Here is a 17,975-nt window from a genome sequence, read left to right as displayed (position 1 = left end):
GGGAACGGCACCGGGAATGGCATCCACGGGAATGGCACCGGGAACGGCACCGGGAACGGCACCCGTGGTACCCATGGGAATGGCACCGGGAATGGCATCCACGGGAATGGCACCCATGGGAACGGCACCAGGAATGGCACCCGTGGTTCCCATGGGAATGGCACCGGGAACGGCATCCACGGGAATGGCACCCGAGGGAATGGCACCGGGAACGGCACCCGTGGTACCCATGGGAACGGCACCGGGAATGGCACCCGTGGTTCCCATGGGAATGGCACCGGGAACGGCACCCGTGGTACCCGTGGGAATGGCACCGGGAATGGCACCAGGAATGGCACCAGGAATGGCACCGGGAATGCCATCCCTTGGGAATGCCACCTGTGGGAATGCCACCCCCTTGGGAATGTCATCCCATTCAATGCCCATGGGAATGCCACCCTGCTCAATTCCTCAGGAATGCCACCCTGGCTGGGACGGGATGAGTGGGATGGGATCAATGGGGTGGGATCCATGGGATCAATGGGAACAATGGGAGGAGGATAATGGAATGGGATGGGATCAACGGGATGAAATCAATGGGATCAGTGGGATGGGATCAATGGAATGGGATAGAATCAATGGGATCAATGGGATCAATGGGGTGGGATCAATGGGATCAATGGGATGGGATCACTTGGATTAATGGGACGGGATCAATGGGATCAGTGGGATGGGATCAATGGAATGGGATAGAATCAATGGGATCAGTAGGATGGGGATAACGGAATGGAATGGGATGGGATCAGTGGGGTGGGATCAATGGGATGGGATCAACTGGATCAGTGGGATGGGGATAATGGAATGGGGTGGGATCAATGGGATCAATGGGATGGGATCAATGGGATCATTGGGATGGGATCAATGGAATGGGATGGGATCAATGGGGTGGGATCAATGGGATCATTGGGATGGGGATAACGGCACGGGATGGGACAGGCTGTTTTGGGGTGTTTTGGGGTGTTTTGGGGTGGGAGGAGCCCCGGGAAGGGGCGCTCCCACGATTCCCACCTGCTCCTGCTGCAGGGCCTTGACGAAGGCGTTCTTGAGGCGATTCGTGTGCTCGGCCTTGAGCGCCTTCTTCTGGTTGGAGGTCTGGCACTGCTCGCACAGGATCCGCCCGCCCTTCTCCTGCTTCCAGTGCGGCGTGAAGTCCGTGCGGCACTGCGCGCACACGAAGGGCTCCACGCGCGGCACCGCCGGGGCGCTCTTCCCTGCAAGGCACCCCCTGCCTCAGCACCCAGCAGGACACAGCTGGGAGGCTGAGAATCCCGACTGAAACCGCAAAAAAAACGGGTGGGAATGGTGGAAAGTTTGGCTGGAATACTGAGAATCGGGTGAAATCCTGTGAATTGGCCAAAAATCCTGAGAATCGGCCAAAATCCTGAGAATCGGCGAAAAATTCTGAGAATCGGCCAGAAATCCTGAGAATCGGGTGAAAATCCTGAGAATCGGCCAAAATCCTGAGAATCGGCCAAAAATCTTGAGAATCGGCCAAAATCCTGAGAATCGGCCAAAAATCCTGAGAATCAGCCAAAATCCTGAGAATTGGGTGAAAACCCTGAGAATCGGCCAAAAATCCTGACAATTGGCCAAAATCCTGAGAATTGGCCAAAATCCTGAGAATCGGCCAAAATCCTGAGAATCGGCCAAAATCCTGAGAATCAGCCAAAATTCTGAGAATCGGGTGAAAACCCTGAGAATCGGCCAAAAATCCTGAGATTCGGCTAAAAATCCTGAGAATCGGCCAAAATCCTGAGAATCAGCCAAAATCCTGAGAATTGGGTGAAAACCCTGAGAATCGGCCAAAATCCTGAGATTCGGCTAAAAATCCTGAGAATCGGCCAAAATCCTGAGAATCGGCCAAAAATCCTGAGAATTAGCCAAAAATCCTGCAAATCGGCCAAAAATCCTGAGAATCGGCCAAAATCCTGAGAATCGGCCAAAAATCCTGAGATTCGGCCAAAAATCCTGAGAATCAGCCAAAATCCTGAGAATTGGCCAAAAATCCTGCAAATCGGCCAAAAATCCTGAGAATCGACCAAAATCCTGCACCCAGCCAGGACTGGCCAAAAATCCTGCACCCAGCAGGACACAATGTTTTGGGCTGAAAGACTGAAAATCCTGACTGAAATCACAAAAAAATGGGAGGAAATATTGAAATTTTTGGCTGAAATCCTGAGAATTGGCCAAAATCCTGCACCCAGAAGAACCCAACATTTTGGGCCAAAATCCTGAAAATCCTGACTGAAATCACAAAAAACTGGGCAGAATTACTGAAGTTTTTGGCCCAAATCCTGCGAATCGTCCAAAACCCTGAAAATTTCATCTAAAACCCTGCTAAAATTTAGCCTGAAATCCTACAAACCATTTAAAAACCTTCAAACCCACCCCAAAATTTCAATTTCCCCCCAAACCCCACCAGCACCTCCTCCAACCCTTCCACCACCTCCTCCAACCCCTCCAACCACCGCCGTACCACCCATCCACCACCTACCGCCAACCCGGCCTCATCTCCTGCCAACCCGTTCTCTCTCCGCCGAACCCGGCCTCATCTCCTCCAACCCTCCCACCATCTCCGCCAACCCTCACCACCCCTCCTCCAACCCTCCCACCATCTCCTCCAACCCTTCCTCATCTCCTCCAACCCTTCCTCATCTCCTCCAACCCTTCCACCATCTCCTCCAACCCTCCCACCACCACCTCCAACCCTTCCACCACCTCCTCCAACCCTTCCACCACCTCCTCCAACCCTCCTCATCTCCTCCGACCCTGCCACCATCTCCTCCAACCAGCCCACCACCACCGCACCTCCAACCTGCCACCACCTCCTCCAACCCTCCTCAGCGCCCCAACCCTCCACCACCTCCTCCTACCCCTCCACCACCACCTCCAACCCTTCCTCCATCTCCTCCTACCCCTCCACCACCTCCTCCAACCCCTCCACCACCTCCTCCAACCCTTCCACCACCTCCTCCAACCCTTCCACCATCTCCTCCAACCCCTCCACCTCCTCCAACCCTCCACCACCTCCTCCAACCCTTCCACCACCCCCAACACCCCAAACCCCACCATTTCACCCCGAAACGCCCCAAATCGGGGGTTGAATCCCCCGCCATCCCCTCCAGCTGCCTTGTCCCCTCTGGGATGTCCCCAGGTGTCACCTTGGCTGTCGATGACGCTCTGCACCACCTCCTCCAGCCCCACCATGTAGATGAACTCGCTGTTGGCGGCGCTGGGCAGGAAGTGCAGGAGCGGTGCCGGCGGTTTCGGGGGAGGGATCTCCAGCAGCGTCTTCTCCAGCTGCTTGCGCAGCGCCAGCTTGGCGGCCGCCTGCGAGTTGGCGGCGTCGGAGAGAGCGCTGGGGCTGGGGAGGGGGGAGGACACGCGGGCCACCGAGCCCGGCTGCATGTGCGACGCGAGGTTCATGTAGATGGCGGAGGAGGACGAGCGCTGGCACGGCACCGAGGAGCCCGATTGCTGCGGGGGAGATTGGGGTCAGGGAGGGGGATCGGGATCTGGGGGGGGTTTGGGATTTGGGGGGGATTTGGGATCTGGGGGGGGTGTGGGATCTGTGGGGGTGTGGGATCTGGAGGGGGTGTGGGATCTGGAGGGGGTGTGGAATCTGGAGGGGGTGTGGAATCTGTGGGGGTGTGGAATCTGTGGGGGTGTGGGATCTGTGGGGGTGTGGGATCTGGTGGGAGTTTGGGATCTGGTGGGGTTTGGGATCTGTGGGGGTGTGGGATCTGGGGGGCTTGGGATCTGGAGGGGTTGGGATCTGGTGGGGATTTGGGATCGGGGGGGTTGGGATCTGGTGGGGATTTGGGATCAGGTGGGGGTGTGGGATCAGGGAGGGGGTGTGGGATCAGGTGGGGATTCAGGATCTGGTGGGGGTGTGGGATCACAGTGGGGATTTGGGATCAGGGTGCAAATCTGAAATCTGGTGGGGGTTTGGGATCAGGAGGAGATTTGGGATCAGGTGGGGGTCTGGGATCATGGTGGGGATTTGGGATCTAGTGGGGATTTGCACCAGGAGCTGTCGGGGGGACACAAGGGCTGGAGAGTCCCGGGAATTGTGGAACAGGTGTGGCCTTAGGGTGAGGGTTGTGCAAACCGGTCCAAACTGGTACAAACCAGTGCCCAAACCAGTGCCCAACCAGCCCCAACTGGCCCCAACCACTGCCCAAACCGGTACAGACCGGTAAAAACCGAGTGCAAACCGGTGCCAACCAGTGCCCAACCAGCCCAAACCAGAGCCCAGGCAACCCATACCAGCCCAGGCAGTCCCCAACCAGCCCAAACCAGAGCCCAGGCAACACATACTAGTATCTTGGTAGTCCAAACCAGTGCCCAACCAGCCAAAACCAGTGCCCAGGCAATCCAAACCAGTACCCAACCAGCCCAAAGCAGTGAAAACCAGCCCAAACCAGAGCCCAACCAGCCCAAACCAGTGCCCAACCAGCCCAAACCAGAGCCCAAGCAGCCCAAACCAGTACCCAACCATCCCAAACCAGTACCCAATCAGCCCAAACCAGTGCCCAACCAGCCCAAACCAGTGCCCAAGCAGCCCAGAGCAGTGCCCAACCATCCCAGAGCAGTGCCCAACCATCCCAAACCAGTGCCCAGAGCAGTGCCCAGGGCAGTGCCCCACCGGCTGGTAGTTGATGGCAGGGCTCATCCCGGGCGTGGAGCTGCGGACCAGGCCGGGTTTCTGGGGCCCGCGCTGGCCCTGGAGCTGGGCGGGGCTGGGGGCGATGACGCGCTGGGACATCAGCATGTGGGGCAGGGCTGAGCTGGCGGCAGAGCGGATCACGCTGTGGCCCTGGGGGAAGGAACCCACGTGGAATCAGAGCCCAGATCCCAGGAACAACCCCAACCACCCCCCAGAGCTCCCTGAGCTCGGTCATAAAATCAGAGAAAAACGAGGGAAACTTGGAGCAATGATTCCCTGATCCATGGAATTCTTGCTGATCCAGAGGCCCAGCTGATCTCCAATGCCCCAAATCCCTCGTTTTCCCCCAAATTTTAGAGATTGTGGCCCTTTCCCCAGCTCAAGCTGGCACATTCCCATTTCCCATGGGAGGCTGGAATTGCTCCATGGTCAAGGAGAGCAGAAATCCATGGAGCAAACACTTCCCGTGGCTTCTCCTCTGGGAGCAACAGGGAGGCTGCAGGCCTTGGAGAATTCCCACCATCCTCATCCCCCTCCAGCTGGGACACTGGACATTCTGAGGATCATGGAATGTCCATCTCCACGAGGATCACAGAGTCCAATTCCTGACAACCCCAAATCCAACCCCAACCACTGGGAATTGAAGTTCTGTGTGTGCATTCACCAAAACCAACATTTTCTAGGGAAAAACCAGGAATGCTCACCTGTAATGTCCTTAAATTCTGTGGCTCCACCCCCTGGGCTCCGGGCCGGGAGGGGATCTTGGACAGGCCCTGCTGTCCCACGTGGGCTGGGGACGGCTGCACGATGGACGCGGCGTTCTGGACAACGGGGGTCTGGGGGGGGCACCAAGGACAGGACTGACCTTGCCAGCAGGGGATTTAGGGAATCCCACAGGTGGAGTGGGAGGCTCCGTGTGCACCCCTTCCTGTCATCCCACCCATCCTCAGCCTCACCTTCTGCACCACGTTCTCCTTCTGGAGTTGGCTCTGCCGCAGCTTCTTGAGGAGCACCAGCCGGGCCTCCTCCAGCCGCAGCTCGTCCCGGAGCTGCTTGATCAGCTGCTGCCTCTCCTCCAGGCTCTTCCCCTGCAAAACCCCAGACACCGAGCAGGATGTGAGCAAGGCAGGGGGGAAAGCTGAATCCAAGCAGGAATTTGGCCCACAGGTGAGAGAACTGGGGGGCTGCACCGGGAACTTGCTGAGAAACGCCCCAAACGCTTCATCCCACCCCAAATGCTTCATCCCCCTCCACCCTGTGCCTTTCCTGGGATGGAATTCCCGTTCTCCCACCTTGAACATCTCCAGGTTGGCCGCCTTGAGCCGCTCCTCCATGCGGGAGCTGGAGCGGGGGCTGGAGGCCTCGTTGTCCGACAGGACGATGATGTCCGGGGATGGGGTCAACCTGCCCCGGTCCTGGTCACTGAGGGGGGAAAGGAATCCCAGTGAGCCAGGAATTTGGGATCTGGGGAGCCCCAGTGAGCCAGCCATGTGGGATTTTGGGAGTAGGATCCCCCTCAGTCCGGCACGGATCCGGAGCAGCACGGCTCCCGTGGGCACCAGGAGGGAAGGACTCCCTCCAAAGCACTCCCCAACCCCCCAGGTCCCTCTCCAGGGGTGCAAATCCCACCTGGGAATCAGGTGGGAACCAGGAGCGTGTCCTGGTGCTGGGATGAGAGGGAATGGCAGGGATACTCCAGCCTGGAATTGCTCATCCTCACTGCGGTGGAGAAGGGGCCGAATTCCCTCCCATCATTAACGGCACCACTCCAAGCCTATCCCAACCCAAATCTATTGGAAAAGCTCATTCCATCCAGGAAAACCTGCACCAACATCCAACTGATCCATGTGGGATTGGGGAACCAAAGGAGCAGCAGGGAAAAGAAATAAACCAAAAATCAGAGGTGGAGTCCAGCAGGATCCGGGCGGGATCATCCTGGGGAAGGAGACTCCAAGCAAAGCCCTTTGCTCCCCTGGGTTTCATTCCTGCTGCTGGAGAGCCTTGGAAAACTGTGGGATAATCCAGCGTGGAGGCAATTCCAGCTCCCTGGAAGGTCCCTGCAGTGAGGGGACACCGTGGAATATCTCATCCCAAACTGTGAGCTCTGAACAGCCAGGAGGGAGCCCCGAATCCCAGCTCCCAGGTTTGGCTGTTCCAAGGGTGGGGTGATGCTCAGAGCTGGGATTTCCTTCCTCTCCCAACCATTCCAGCTGTTCTTGTGGATATTCCAAACACCAGGGCACGGAGCTGTCCCTGCTCCAGCAGAGAAATTCCAGAGGATCCCAAGGAGAAGGAGCCAGTGGGAGCCCATCCAGGCTGCATGCCAGGAGTTCCAAACTGGGCTGGCACATCTGGATGGCACTTTCCTGGATCAGGGCTGTCCTACAGCTCCTGGGGATCATTCTGCAGGAGCATCCCGATACATCCAGGCTGGATTACTGCCATCCCACCAGGGGAATAAGGCAGGGCCAGAGTCCAAATCCAAGAGGGAAAACGGATCCATCCACGAGGCATCACCAATTGTTGGATTTCCTTTGTCCAGGGAAGAGCAGAATTCCAACAGAATCACTGGAGGAGGAGCCCCAACAAGGGAGGCAGGCAGAGGTGAGGAGAGGTGGAGCACATTCCCAAGAAAAATCCAGGAAAACGAGACATTCCCAGTCTCACTTCTCATCTCAGAGTGGAGCATTCCCAGGGCTGATTCCCTGATCCAAGTGTCCATGTGCGATGCTGGTGCCCCGCTGGGTGCCCTCATATTGCACAATATCCAAGGAATTCCGCTGAGGATGCAGCTCCTCACTCGGAGCAGGACCTTCAGGGACACTTCCACCATCCCAGGCTGCTCCAAGCCTCGTCCAGCCTGGCCTCAGACACTTCCAGGGACGAGAAATCCACAAATCCCTGGATAACCTGTGCCAACTTCCCATCCCACCTGTCCACGGGAAGCCATTCCCCACCATCCCACCATTCCCAGCTCCCTCCCCAGCTCTTGGCATCACCAGAACGGGCTCTCCAGCACCCCCCAAATCCCATTTCATTCCCAACCCGGCTCCTCCCACCCCTCCAGAGCCTGGAATTCCCAGCACCCACCTCCTCCTGGCGCTCATATCCACGGGCTCGTCGTTGATGTTCTCCTTGCCCGGCCGGGCCGCGCTCCGCCCGTCGCCGTGGGGCCTCAGGCTCCCGTTGAGCTTCTCCTCGTAGCCCTTGATCCCGTCCGGCTTCACCGGGAGCTCGTGGGGCACCTCCAGCCCCGCCAGGTCCTTGCGCTTGAGCAGTGCCAGCATCTTCAGCCTCTCCATGGCCTCGTGTCCCTCCATCTTCAGCCTCTTGGCCAGGACGTCCTCGCGCTCCTCGGCCGGCTCCAGGCTCCGCTTGAGCAGGTTCAGGCGCAGCGCGTCCTCCGTCATCCGGTCCATCCTGAGGGACAGGGACAGGGACACTGTCAGTGCCAAGGATCCTGGTGAACCTCCCCAGGATCACCCCCGAGCTCAGCCTGGCTTCCTCAGAGAGCTCTGATCTCCTCACGGAGTTCCAACCTCTTGGAGAGCTCCAATCTCACAGAGCTCTGACCACATGGAGCTCTAACCTCCTCATGGAGCTCCAATCTCACAGAGCTCCAACCTCTGGGAGAGCTCTGATCTCACAGAGCTCTGACCTCATGGAGAGCTCCAATCTCACAGAGCTCCAACCTCAAGGAGAGCTCTGATCTCACAGAGCTCCGACCCCTTGGAGAGCTCGATCTCACAGAGCTCCAACCCCTTGGAGAACTCCAATCTCACAGAGCTCCAGCCTCTGGAAGAGTTCTGATCTCACAGAGCTCTGACCTCTTGGAGAGCTCCAATCTCACAGAGCTCCGACTGGGAGAGCTCCAATCTCACAGAGCTCCAATCTCACAGAGCTCCAATCTCACGGAGCTCCGACCTCCCCAGCCCCCATCCAGGTCAGGAGTTCCCCCCTCTGAAAGGCCCTGAAGTCCCTGAGAATGGCAGCACCATCCCTCCTTTGGGATTAAACCCCATGGATGCAGCTCAGCAAGGAAGGGGAGCTGGGATGCCAGAGAGCCCTGGAATGCCAGGAAATCCCCCACCGCCTGCTCTTCCAGGCAGGAATGCTCGGCACCTCCGGGATGGAGGCTCAGGCAGGTCCATCCCCGCCCTCCCACCTCTCCTGCTCCCCCACCTCAGCTCCAGGTGCAGGAATGCCCTCTGGAAAACAGGCAGGAGCCCATCCCAACCCCATCCCAAGCCTGGAGCCCATCCCAACCCCATCCCAAGCCTGGAGCCCATCCCAACCCCATCCCAATCCCGCTCCCAGGCTGATAAGGAACCAGCTCCGACAACAAAGAGCCACAGGAGCTCCACCTGCAAACCAGCTGGGCGAGGCCTTTCCCTGAGGAGCAGGGCTGGGGACCAGGACAAACACCTGGGGAACCGGTGGGAATTCCACGTGGCCGGCTCGGGAACATGGGAATTCCTTGCTCCGCAGGGAACAGAAAGTGTCCTGTGGAGCACCTGGAGCTGCTCCGCACCTGCCAGGACCCGGCTCCGAGTCATTCCCGGGACAAACCCTCCCAAACTCCTGCCAGGAGGAGGCTCTGGCTCGGGTACAAATCCCTGGAATGACGCATCGGCACACGAGTCCAGCTCCCACCGGAGACAGCGGGAGCAGGGGAGGGCAGCAGGGAAACCCACGGGAATCCCAAACACCATCGGAAAAAAGCCGGACGGAGCCTCCGAGGGCTCTGCCCTACCTGCTCATCCCGTCTCTCCGCACGTCTCCCAAATTTAGCCCGGCAAGCCGGGACAGGCTGCGGGAGCTGCTCCCGCCCCCGTCCCGCAGGAGTGACCCCGGGGGGATCGGGGATGTTCCAGACACCCCGGGAGCGCTCGGAGCCGCGCCCAGCGCTGCGGCTGGAGCCGCTGGGAGCGCGCCAGGAACGGGCTCGCGCTGCTCCCGGCAAGCACAGAGGAGGAGGAGGAGGAGGAGGAGGGAGAGGTCCACAGGAGCAACGTCCCACCGGATAGGAGCTCCCCACGGAGAGCTGAGCTGAGCACGGAGATGGGATCCGGCAGGGAGAGCCAGGATCTCCTGGACCTGGATCCTGCTTGGCCTCTCCAGGGGTGGAAGGATCCAGAAGGAATTCCAGAGACCCCACCCAGTCAGTGCTCCATCACCAAGGTGGTCTCCCAGTGCCCTCCCCTCTGGCATTCCAAAGAAATCCAAAGTGCCGTTACCGGGAATGGGGCCCACCACTATTTAATCCACTCCAGAGGTTTTCCAGGCTCAGCCAGATCCAATAAAAATTAAATTAGGCTTCGGAATCGGTACTGAATGGGGCCCTTGGCTGGAGGGGGAAGGGGAGGATCCACTGGGAATTTCCAGAGCGCTGGGAAAGCCAGGGGAGAGCTCCTGATTCCATCCAGAAATCCACAGCAAAGAGCAGGAATGATTCCAATCCCGAGAATGGAGGTCGGACAGGCGGGAGGCTCCGTGCCGGCCCCGCTCCGGTCTCGGCACATCCCAAACCGGATCATCCGGCCCCGCTGCCCTCGGGCACAGCCCCCGGCGATCCGGCACATCCCAGGGAACAGCCTCTCCCTTCAGCTTCCATCTCAAAAAAATCCTCCTCACTGGAACCAAATTCCCAAATGGTGGCAAAACTCGTGGAAAACGGGAGCTAAATCCACGGCGCGCCTCCGACTGGGATTATCCCCGGGAGCCTGGAGCCGGGGCAGAGCCAAGATTCCAGAGGCTGCCGGAGTGGGACCAGCAGGGTCGGCTAGACAGACCTGGGAAGGCTTTCCAGGAATCCCAGGGTGCTGGACACGGCCTGGCTCTGTCCTGATGGTGATTCCCAGCTCTCCGTGGGGACGCAGCCGCCGTCCCCTCCGCGGCACCACGCGCTCCTCGGCACGTTCCGCTGGCTCCGGGCGCTCCTCCTGCTCCGCAGGGCCCGGCAGGACGGGTTTGGGGCAGACAGACAAAGCAGCACCCCCTTTTCCATGGATATTGGATGTGGAGCCCGCAGGGGAAACAGTCCAACAAAAAAAAACAAATCCTCAGCGGGAGGATTTGAAAGGCTGGAGCGAGTGAGCTGGGCCAAAAGAAGGAATATTCCAGGAAGGAGTGGGAATCTCCAGGGAGAGATGCAGCCAGAAGGGAAAATATCCTGGGATTTACCCGATGGAGTCCAGCACCAAGACTTGGCAGCACCAGGAGTTAATTCCAGCCAGAGTTTATCCAGGGAGGTCCCAGCCCCTTCCCAGCCTCCTTGGAGGGTTTTCCTTTGGGTCAATCCCCATGTTGGTCTTCCAGCCCCAATTCCCGGCCTTGGGCCCTCTGGAGTTCATGGAGGGGCTGTAATTCCTGATCCAACACCAGGAATGGTCCCTGATCTGCCAGGAACAATCCTTGATCCACCAGGAGTGATCCAGGTGCCCCCAGGTCTCCCCAGCACCCTCCAGTTTCCCAACCCCGCTCGGAATTCCACCGAGCGGAGCCAAGGTGGATCCCTGGGATCCAAGGGAGCGAGGATGGGAAATCAGGGATAAACCAGCCCAGGGCCTGCTCTGCTCCTTGGGAAGCTCTGGTATTCCCAGGCAGAGGCAGCCTCAGGGGACCCAGAGCATCCCCCAGTTTCCATTTGGGGCTGGAATGGCAGAATTAATCCCAGGAGAGACCCAGAATCCACACCCAGTGTGACATCCCCGGAGCCAAGGTGCTCCGAGAGGCTCCAGCACCATCCTGGTCACTCCATATCCAGGACATCACTCAGACATGAGCCTGATGGAATAAAACCCACCCAAATCCCATTAAAATCCCATTTTCCCGGGATCAGGGAGCAGGAATTGGTGAGATCCAACAATTGGTGAGATCCAACTGAGGAGCGCAGCTCACACTCCCACTGCCCGAACCCCCCTAAATCCCAGGATCTGGCGCCAAGCCCCGCAGATCCCGTGGGAAATCCACAGGGCTGGCTGCTCATCCGGAGCCATCCTGCCCAAATCCTGCTCCGGGGCCTTCCCGGAGCCCGGAACGAGGCGGCTCCGATTCCATCTGGGCTCGGCACATCCCGGCGTCGGCGGCGCCGTAAAACGCGTTCCGGCACGGAACACAAAATGGCTGGCTCCCAGGGCCAGCATTCCCAGGGAACGCCAGGAAAAGGATAATCACCTAAAAAGGTAATTAGGATTGAACGGCTCGGCGGTCGGGAGAGGGAGCTGGGAAAAGGGAAGGGGCTCCTCAAAAACCCTGCTGCTCCAGGAATGCCCGGGCAGGAATTCTGAGGCAGGTAAGGGAGGCTGAGGGTGGCTCGTGGGGATTTTCTCCGGAGCAGGAGGAGCACCGGGATTAAAGCAGCAGCAGAGAAGCCCCGAGAACGACCCCGGGGCCGGGGCAGGAGCCACAGGGACACGGCTGCTCCCGGGAGGGAACGGGAACACGATGGAAGATTTGGGAAGGGATGGGAGAGTGGGAATTCCTACGGAGCAAACGGCTCCAGGAGCTCTGCTGCTCCCATTCCTGGATCCCAGCACGGGGACACCGATTCCTGCCAGACCCTGGATCCCCCCAATTCCAGATCTCCCAGACCCTGGATCTCCCAGATTCCAAATCTCCCAGACCCTGGATCCCCCCAATTCCAGATCTCCCAGACCTTGGATTCCCCCAATTCCAGATCTCCCAGACCCTGGATCTCCTGGATTCCAGATCTCCCAGACCCTGGATCTCCTGGATTCAGGATGTCCCAGACCCTGGATCTCTCAGATTCCAGATCTCCCAGACCTTGGATCTCGTGGATTCAGGATCTCCCAGACCCTGGATCTCTCAGATTCCAAATCTCCCAGACCCTGGATTCTCCTGGATTCAGGATCTCCCAGACCCTGAATCTCCTGGATTCAGGATCTCCCAGACCCTGGATCTCTCAGATTCCAAATCTCCCAGACCCTGAATCTCTTGGATTCCAGATCTCCCAGACCCTGGATTCCCCCCAATTCAGGATCTCCCAGGCCCTGGATCTCCTGGATTCCAGATCACCACCCCCAGCTCGGGATGTCCTCAGATTCTGCAGCTCCGGGTCAAGTCCAAAACTAACAATGGGAAGCAGGAAAGGAGGAAAATCCTCCCTCCCCAAAAGTGCTTCCCTTCCCTCCTAAGTTAGTGCTCTTGTCCAACTCCATTTCTCGGGAGCAGGGAATGCCGGGGCCATGTCCAGCACCACGGGCCTCACACCTCATCCCACCCCAGGATTTTTGGGATGAGAGAGCAGGAATCCCAGAAGAGGAGAGAGGAATTCCAGAAGCTGAAACGTGGGGGAAAAAGACTCAAAAACTCCACAAAGTCTTAAACAGAGATTAAAAATTCCAGGGCATCTGGTTGGGACGGGCCCGTTTTGGGAAAAGCCAGCTGGAAAACGCTCGGGGAAAAGCAAATCCACTAAAAACTGATGGGATGGAAGGTGGGGGGAGGAGGGAGCGCCCGGGCCGGCCCCCTCCCCATCCGGGATGACGCAGACTTCCCAGGCTCCCTTATATAACGCTTCCCGATTTCCTCGACTGCGGGCGCTGCCTTTGTGCGGCCGCTGGCTCGGCGGGGCCATCGATCACCGATCAGCGAGCTAATCGATAATTAAACCGATGGCCACCGCCCCGGGGAGGGGGTGACATCGGTGCTGCCGCCGGGATTTTGTCACCCGCGGCGGGGAGGGTGGGATTGGAGCATTCCGGTGGAATAGCGATGGTGGGGAAGGGGGGAGGGAAGGGAGAAGGGAATCACGGATCGGCTCCGCCAGCAAATCCCAGCACCAGCGCTCCTTTTCTCCTTCAAACACACCCTGGAGACACTCCCCAAAAATCAAACCATAATAAAAAAATTAAAAAAAACCATAAAAAGCAGACTCAGGAACCCTTTTGTCCTGTCCGAATTCCCGACAAAACCGCGGGGATGGTCTGAGGGATACTTACAGGTACAATATTCCCGCTGCCTCGAGTTGCCAAGAAAGCGAGGGAGGAGCGGCGAGGGGAGCGGAGCGGGAAGGGGCAGGGGGCGGCCGGGGCCGGGCAGGGCCCCGCGCTCCATCGCCCGCGGAGCCGCAGCCGCAGCCGGAGCCGGAGCCGCGCTCCGAGCGGGCCCTTCCCTGCCAATCATGCGCGTTCTGTTTTATTAAACAAAAGAAAAGGGGGATGCTGACTTTTTCCCATGATGCCTCGCGGGGCAGGGAAAAAGAGAAGGGAGAGGAGGGAAAAAAAAAAAAAAAAAAAAAAAGGGAATTTAAAAAAAAAAAAAAAAATTTGAATGAAAAAAAAAAAAAATTTAACCGAAAAAAAAAAAAAAAAAGAGGAAAAAGAAAAAATTCCGGTCGTGACCGGTTTGGCACCGCCCGACATGGAATTGGCTCCGGATTTTGGGGAGGGGGGTTCATTTTTTCCTGGGATTTCGGCGCTGGCGCGGCCGCCCCCTCCCCGCTCCCCCTCCCCCCGCTCCTGGCCCCCCGCCAAACTTTGTCTTCATTCATGGAAGCTCCTTCCCTCCCCTGGAATTTTAACCCTTTCCCTCCCAAAAAGGAGCCTCGCGGCCGCCGCCGCCGCCGGGATCCGCCCCTCCCGTGGCCAAAAAACCGCGGCCCGAGGTCGGGTCCGGAGGGGGAACAGCCTCGGGATCGCCGAGCCCAGGGCGGGGAGAGGAGACCGAGGGAGCCGGGAATGGCCCCAGGGAGCCGGGAATGTCCCCAGAATGTGCCCAGGGAGCCGGGAACGAGCCCAGAAATGTGCCCAGGGAGCCGGGAATGAGCCCAGGGAGCCGGGAATGAGCCCAGGGGGTCCGGGAATGAGCCCAGGGGTCCGGGAATGAGCCCAGAAGTGTGCCCAGGGGTCCAGGAATGTGCCCAGGGAGCCGAGGAATGTGCCCAGGTATCCGGGAATGTGCCCAGGGATCCCAGAATGTGCCCAGGGATCCCAAAATGTGCCCAGGGGTCCGGGAATGTGCCCAGGGATCCCAAAATGTGCCCAGGGATCCCAAGATGTGCCCAGGGGTCCCAGGGAAGTTGCCCAGGGGTGGGGATGAAGATGCCAGAGAAGATGCCAAGGAACACGCCAGGAAGACGCCGAGGGATGTCAACGAAGACGCCAAAATCCCCAAATCCCCAAGGGAAGGCTCTGGAGGAGATGCTGAGGGATGTGAGGAAGCTGCCAGAGGGTCCCAGCAGAGCTCAGAGGGAGCAGGGGAAGATCCCTGAGGAGATGCCGAGGATTCCCTGGAAGATCCCCTGAGGATGCCAAGGAATGCAGAGAACCCCGGGTCAGGATGGGCTGGGAGATGGGGCTGGCCCTGCAGGAGGAGGATCCAGAGGGATTCTGGCTGTCCCAAACCTCCTGATCCAGCTGAGCTGCTCCAGAGGTGCCAAATTCCCACTGTGGCTCCCCAGGGCTGAGGGTGTCCCGAGGATGGGGACAGATTTGGGGCCTTTTTAAGGAATTCAGAGAGCTTGGAGTGCTCACCCCACGGAGAACCCAGGAGATGGAGAATCCCAGGGAATGGAAAACACAATTTTAAACCAAAACACGGGAGACTGAGACTGGATATTTGGGATTCCTCAGCCCAAGGAATATCCCTACCCTTACTGCAGGGTGGTGAGGCCCTGGCACTGGTTATCCCGGGAATCTCAGGCTGCTCCATCCCTGGAAGTGCTCAAGGCCAGGGCTTGGAGCAGATGGAAGGTGCCAGATTCCCCCAAAACACCCCAATAATCCCATAATCCCCAACATCCACGGCTTTGTCCCACCCCTGAGGTGTGGGAGGCTGGGAATTCCAGCACTGGAACCCCCAGTTTGCCTTTATTGGAGAAAATGGAACAATTTGGTTTCCAAAGGGGGAAAGGATTAATTAGCTTTAATTGCATGCTCGTTTCCATGGATTTATCAGCTAATGAGGGGGTGGGATGGGCCCGGGGATGATTTATTCCAGGCTGTGTCCATGGAAAACGCAGAGGGCACAGGAGAGCAGCAAATTCCTTTCTTCCTCCATTCCCTGGTTTTTCAGGACCATTCCAGGCTGTTCCCATCCTCCCTCTCTTCCTCAGGCCCTTCCATCCCTGGTTTTGGGAAGGGATGGAATCCCTGCCCATCCCTGCTCCTGCCCTGGCTGCCATCCCACAGCTCCGACCTTCCCAAAGGATCCTCCCAGCCAGGATGGGCAAAGGAAGCACTACAACATCATTTAATTGGATTTGGGGGGTTCTCCCTGTGGATCCATTCCCTGGGAGCTTCTGTTTCCTGAAAAGGTCTTTGAGGAAGTCTGGCCAGAGCTCCTTTTATCCCAAATCCAAAGGATCCCTGGATCTTCTTCCCTCAAAACTGAGAATTCCTGGATCCAATTCCCTCCTCCTCAGGATCTGTGATCCCGATCCAGCCTCAGGCCAACACTCAGGAAGAGACTCTGGGAAAACTGGAGGATGATAAAGCAGGGAAAGGGAGGATTTCTCCCCAGTTTTGCCATCCAGTGGGAATCCTGATCTCCAGGGAAGGCCTGGCTCGAGGAGATCCCACCACGAACTCCACACAGCCGAAGGATTGCCAGGACACAGCCACGGGAAGGTGGGAATCCATGATCCCATTGCTATGGATTCCTCCCAGCCCCTCCAGAACCTGTGCCTGCTGGGAATTCAGGATTCCCACCCACATCCAGCAGCTCCAAATTCCCAGCCCAGCACTTCCAGCCTTGGGTTCTGGCATTTCCTGAACCTTCCACAGAGGCCATTCCTTGGAAAAGCAGCCTGGGGGTCTCCCCTCTCTTCCAGCCCAGGGGGGCTCTGCTGGTTTGCAGGAATTCTTGGAAGAAGGGGCTGGGATTTGTCAAGGCTCCAAGATTTCATTGGAATCCAGGATTTAATAAAGAGGAAAATCCAGCGAGCTTGGAGAACATTTTGGAATTCCCTGGAATTCTGTGTCCCTCTGATCGCTGCCTTTTCTCTCAGAACCCCCCACTGTGGAGGCAGCACTGGGATGGGTTTGAGGAGCAGGGAAATTCCTTATGGACATGGAGGAGCTCCTCCACCTGCACCTCTCACCTCTGAGGTGAGCTGGAACTGGGAGCAAACTGGGAGATTCCCAACCCTTCCTTCAGCCAAGGACCCAGCCTGGAGCATCGACCTGAAAATTCCCTGGGGGCCGTGGATCCTGTGGGAAACAGCCTGAGCAGGTTTTCCAGCCAGGAAAAAAAAAAATCCAGGATTTGGGGAGCACACCTGGAGTCTGGGCAATTTTGGGGAACTTCTTGCTCGTAACTGACTGGGAAACCAAAAATGGAGGCTGGGATGGATGAGAAGGAGCAGCCTCCCCTTCCCACAGGCTCTGGCTCAGTCTCATCCCAAAAACCACCAGGATTCATGCATCCATCTTCTGAGACTCCACAAAACAAAACCCAAATTTTATTGGGAAAAACACCCCGGGCATGGAGAACGCACACAAATCCAACTCTTCCCATCACCTCCGGCCCCCAAGGATTCCAAAATGGGACAATTCCAGGATTCAGCCCCAAAATCCACCCTCAGGCCTCGGGGAGGGCAATCTGAGGAGCAGGGATGGGACAGCATGGACGTGCTGAGCATCCATGGAAATCAAAGCCAGGGCTAATTTTAGGCTTGGGAGCGGCGCTCCCGACACCCTCCGGATTCCAGGGGCTGGGGCTGCTCCTCAGGGGGATGGCAGGCATGTCCCAGATGCCACCATCCCAAATGCCATCCCCTGGATCTGGAGGGGAGGGTTATCCCCTTCCCCCCATTCAGCCCGTCCTGGAGCTGCCAGCGCCGCGATCACGGGGAAATCGGGGGATAAAAAAAGAGAAATAAAAAAAAAAAAAAAAAAAAAAAAAAAAAATAAAAATGAAAATAAAATAAAGAACCAAGCTCAGCACTGCAGCCTCTTCCTGACCCACTTCCCTCAGATCAGGACGAGCTCCCCCAGCTCTGAGTGAGCTCTGAGGTGCCCAAAACCCAAAAGCAGCGGGATGGGGAGCGGATTCAGGGATGGAAGGACCCCAGACTCAAGAGGGCAGCTCCTCCTGGGAATGGGCTGGGAAATCCTGGAACATTCCCTGGGTCCTGCTGGAAGGAGCTGCTGAAGCCATGGAGAGAGCTGGGATTGCCCAGCCTGGAAAAGGGAAGATCCAGGGAGACCTTGGAGCATCTCCCAGCGGCCAAAGAGGCTCCGAGGGCTGCAGAGGACTTGGGACAGGGACATGGAGTGGCAGGAAAAGTGGGAATGGCTTCAGG

General features: G+C 57.9%; 2 protein-coding genes across 4 annotated transcripts in view; one reads left to right on the top strand and one right to left on the bottom strand.

Moving 5' to 3' along the window:
• Positions 1–654: 654 nt before the first annotated feature.
• Positions 655–13,819, bottom strand: GATAD2B (GATA zinc finger domain containing 2B). Of its 3 annotated transcripts, none has more exons than XM_050984420.1 (8): positions 13,672–13,819; positions 7,799–8,128; positions 6,001–6,130; positions 5,665–5,796; positions 5,413–5,544; positions 4,688–4,858; positions 3,201–3,516; positions 655–1,250 (listed from the first exon to the last, which is right to left on the bottom strand). In XM_050984420.1, exons 2-8 carry the CDS (start codon positions 8,125–8,127, stop codon positions 940–942), a joined length of 1,521 nt encoding a protein of 506 aa, XP_050840377.1. In that variant the 5' UTR covers position 8,128; positions 13,672–13,819; the 3' UTR covers positions 655–939. The 3 variants fall into 3 exon arrangements, with proteins under 3 accessions (XP_050840377.1, XP_050840375.1, XP_050840374.1); XM_050984418.1 differs by lacking the exon at positions 13,672–13,819 and adding an exon at positions 10,501–10,672; XM_050984417.1 differs by lacking the exon at positions 13,672–13,819 and adding an exon at positions 9,462–9,599.
• Positions 13,820–17,868: 4,049 nt separating this feature from the next.
• Positions 17,869–17,975, top strand: part of PRUNE1 (prune exopolyphosphatase 1) — a 27,597-nt gene continuing 27,490 nt past the window's right edge. Inside the window, exon 1 of the mRNA XM_050984494.1 lies at positions 17,869–17,872. The gene's annotated coding sequence lies outside the window, so the exon portion shown is untranslated. The remainder of the gene's footprint in view (positions 17,873–17,975) is intronic.

This window comes from Serinus canaria, chromosome 25 (genome assembly GCF_022539315.1).
Source record: "Serinus canaria isolate serCan28SL12 chromosome 25, serCan2020, whole genome shotgun sequence".
Lineage (NCBI taxonomy): Eukaryota > Metazoa > Chordata > Aves > Passeriformes > Fringillidae > Serinus > Serinus canaria.
Note: the sequence above shows the minus strand (reverse complement) of the source record. Positions and strands in the feature narration are given on the sequence as shown.

What these genes read in the sequence shown, in the direction of transcription:
- GATAD2B (XM_050984417.1), bottom strand. An exon ending in CCAACCTGGAGATGTTCAAG is followed by an intron (nt 5,797 to 6,000) that starts GTGGGAGAACGG and finishes GGGGTTTTGCAG; the next exon opens with GGGAAGAGCCTGGAGGAGAG. An exon ending in AGGAGAACGTGGTGCAGAAG is followed by an intron (nt 5,545 to 5,664) that starts GTGAGGCTGAGG and finishes TGCCCCCCCCAG; the next exon opens with ACCCCCGTTGTCCAGAACGC.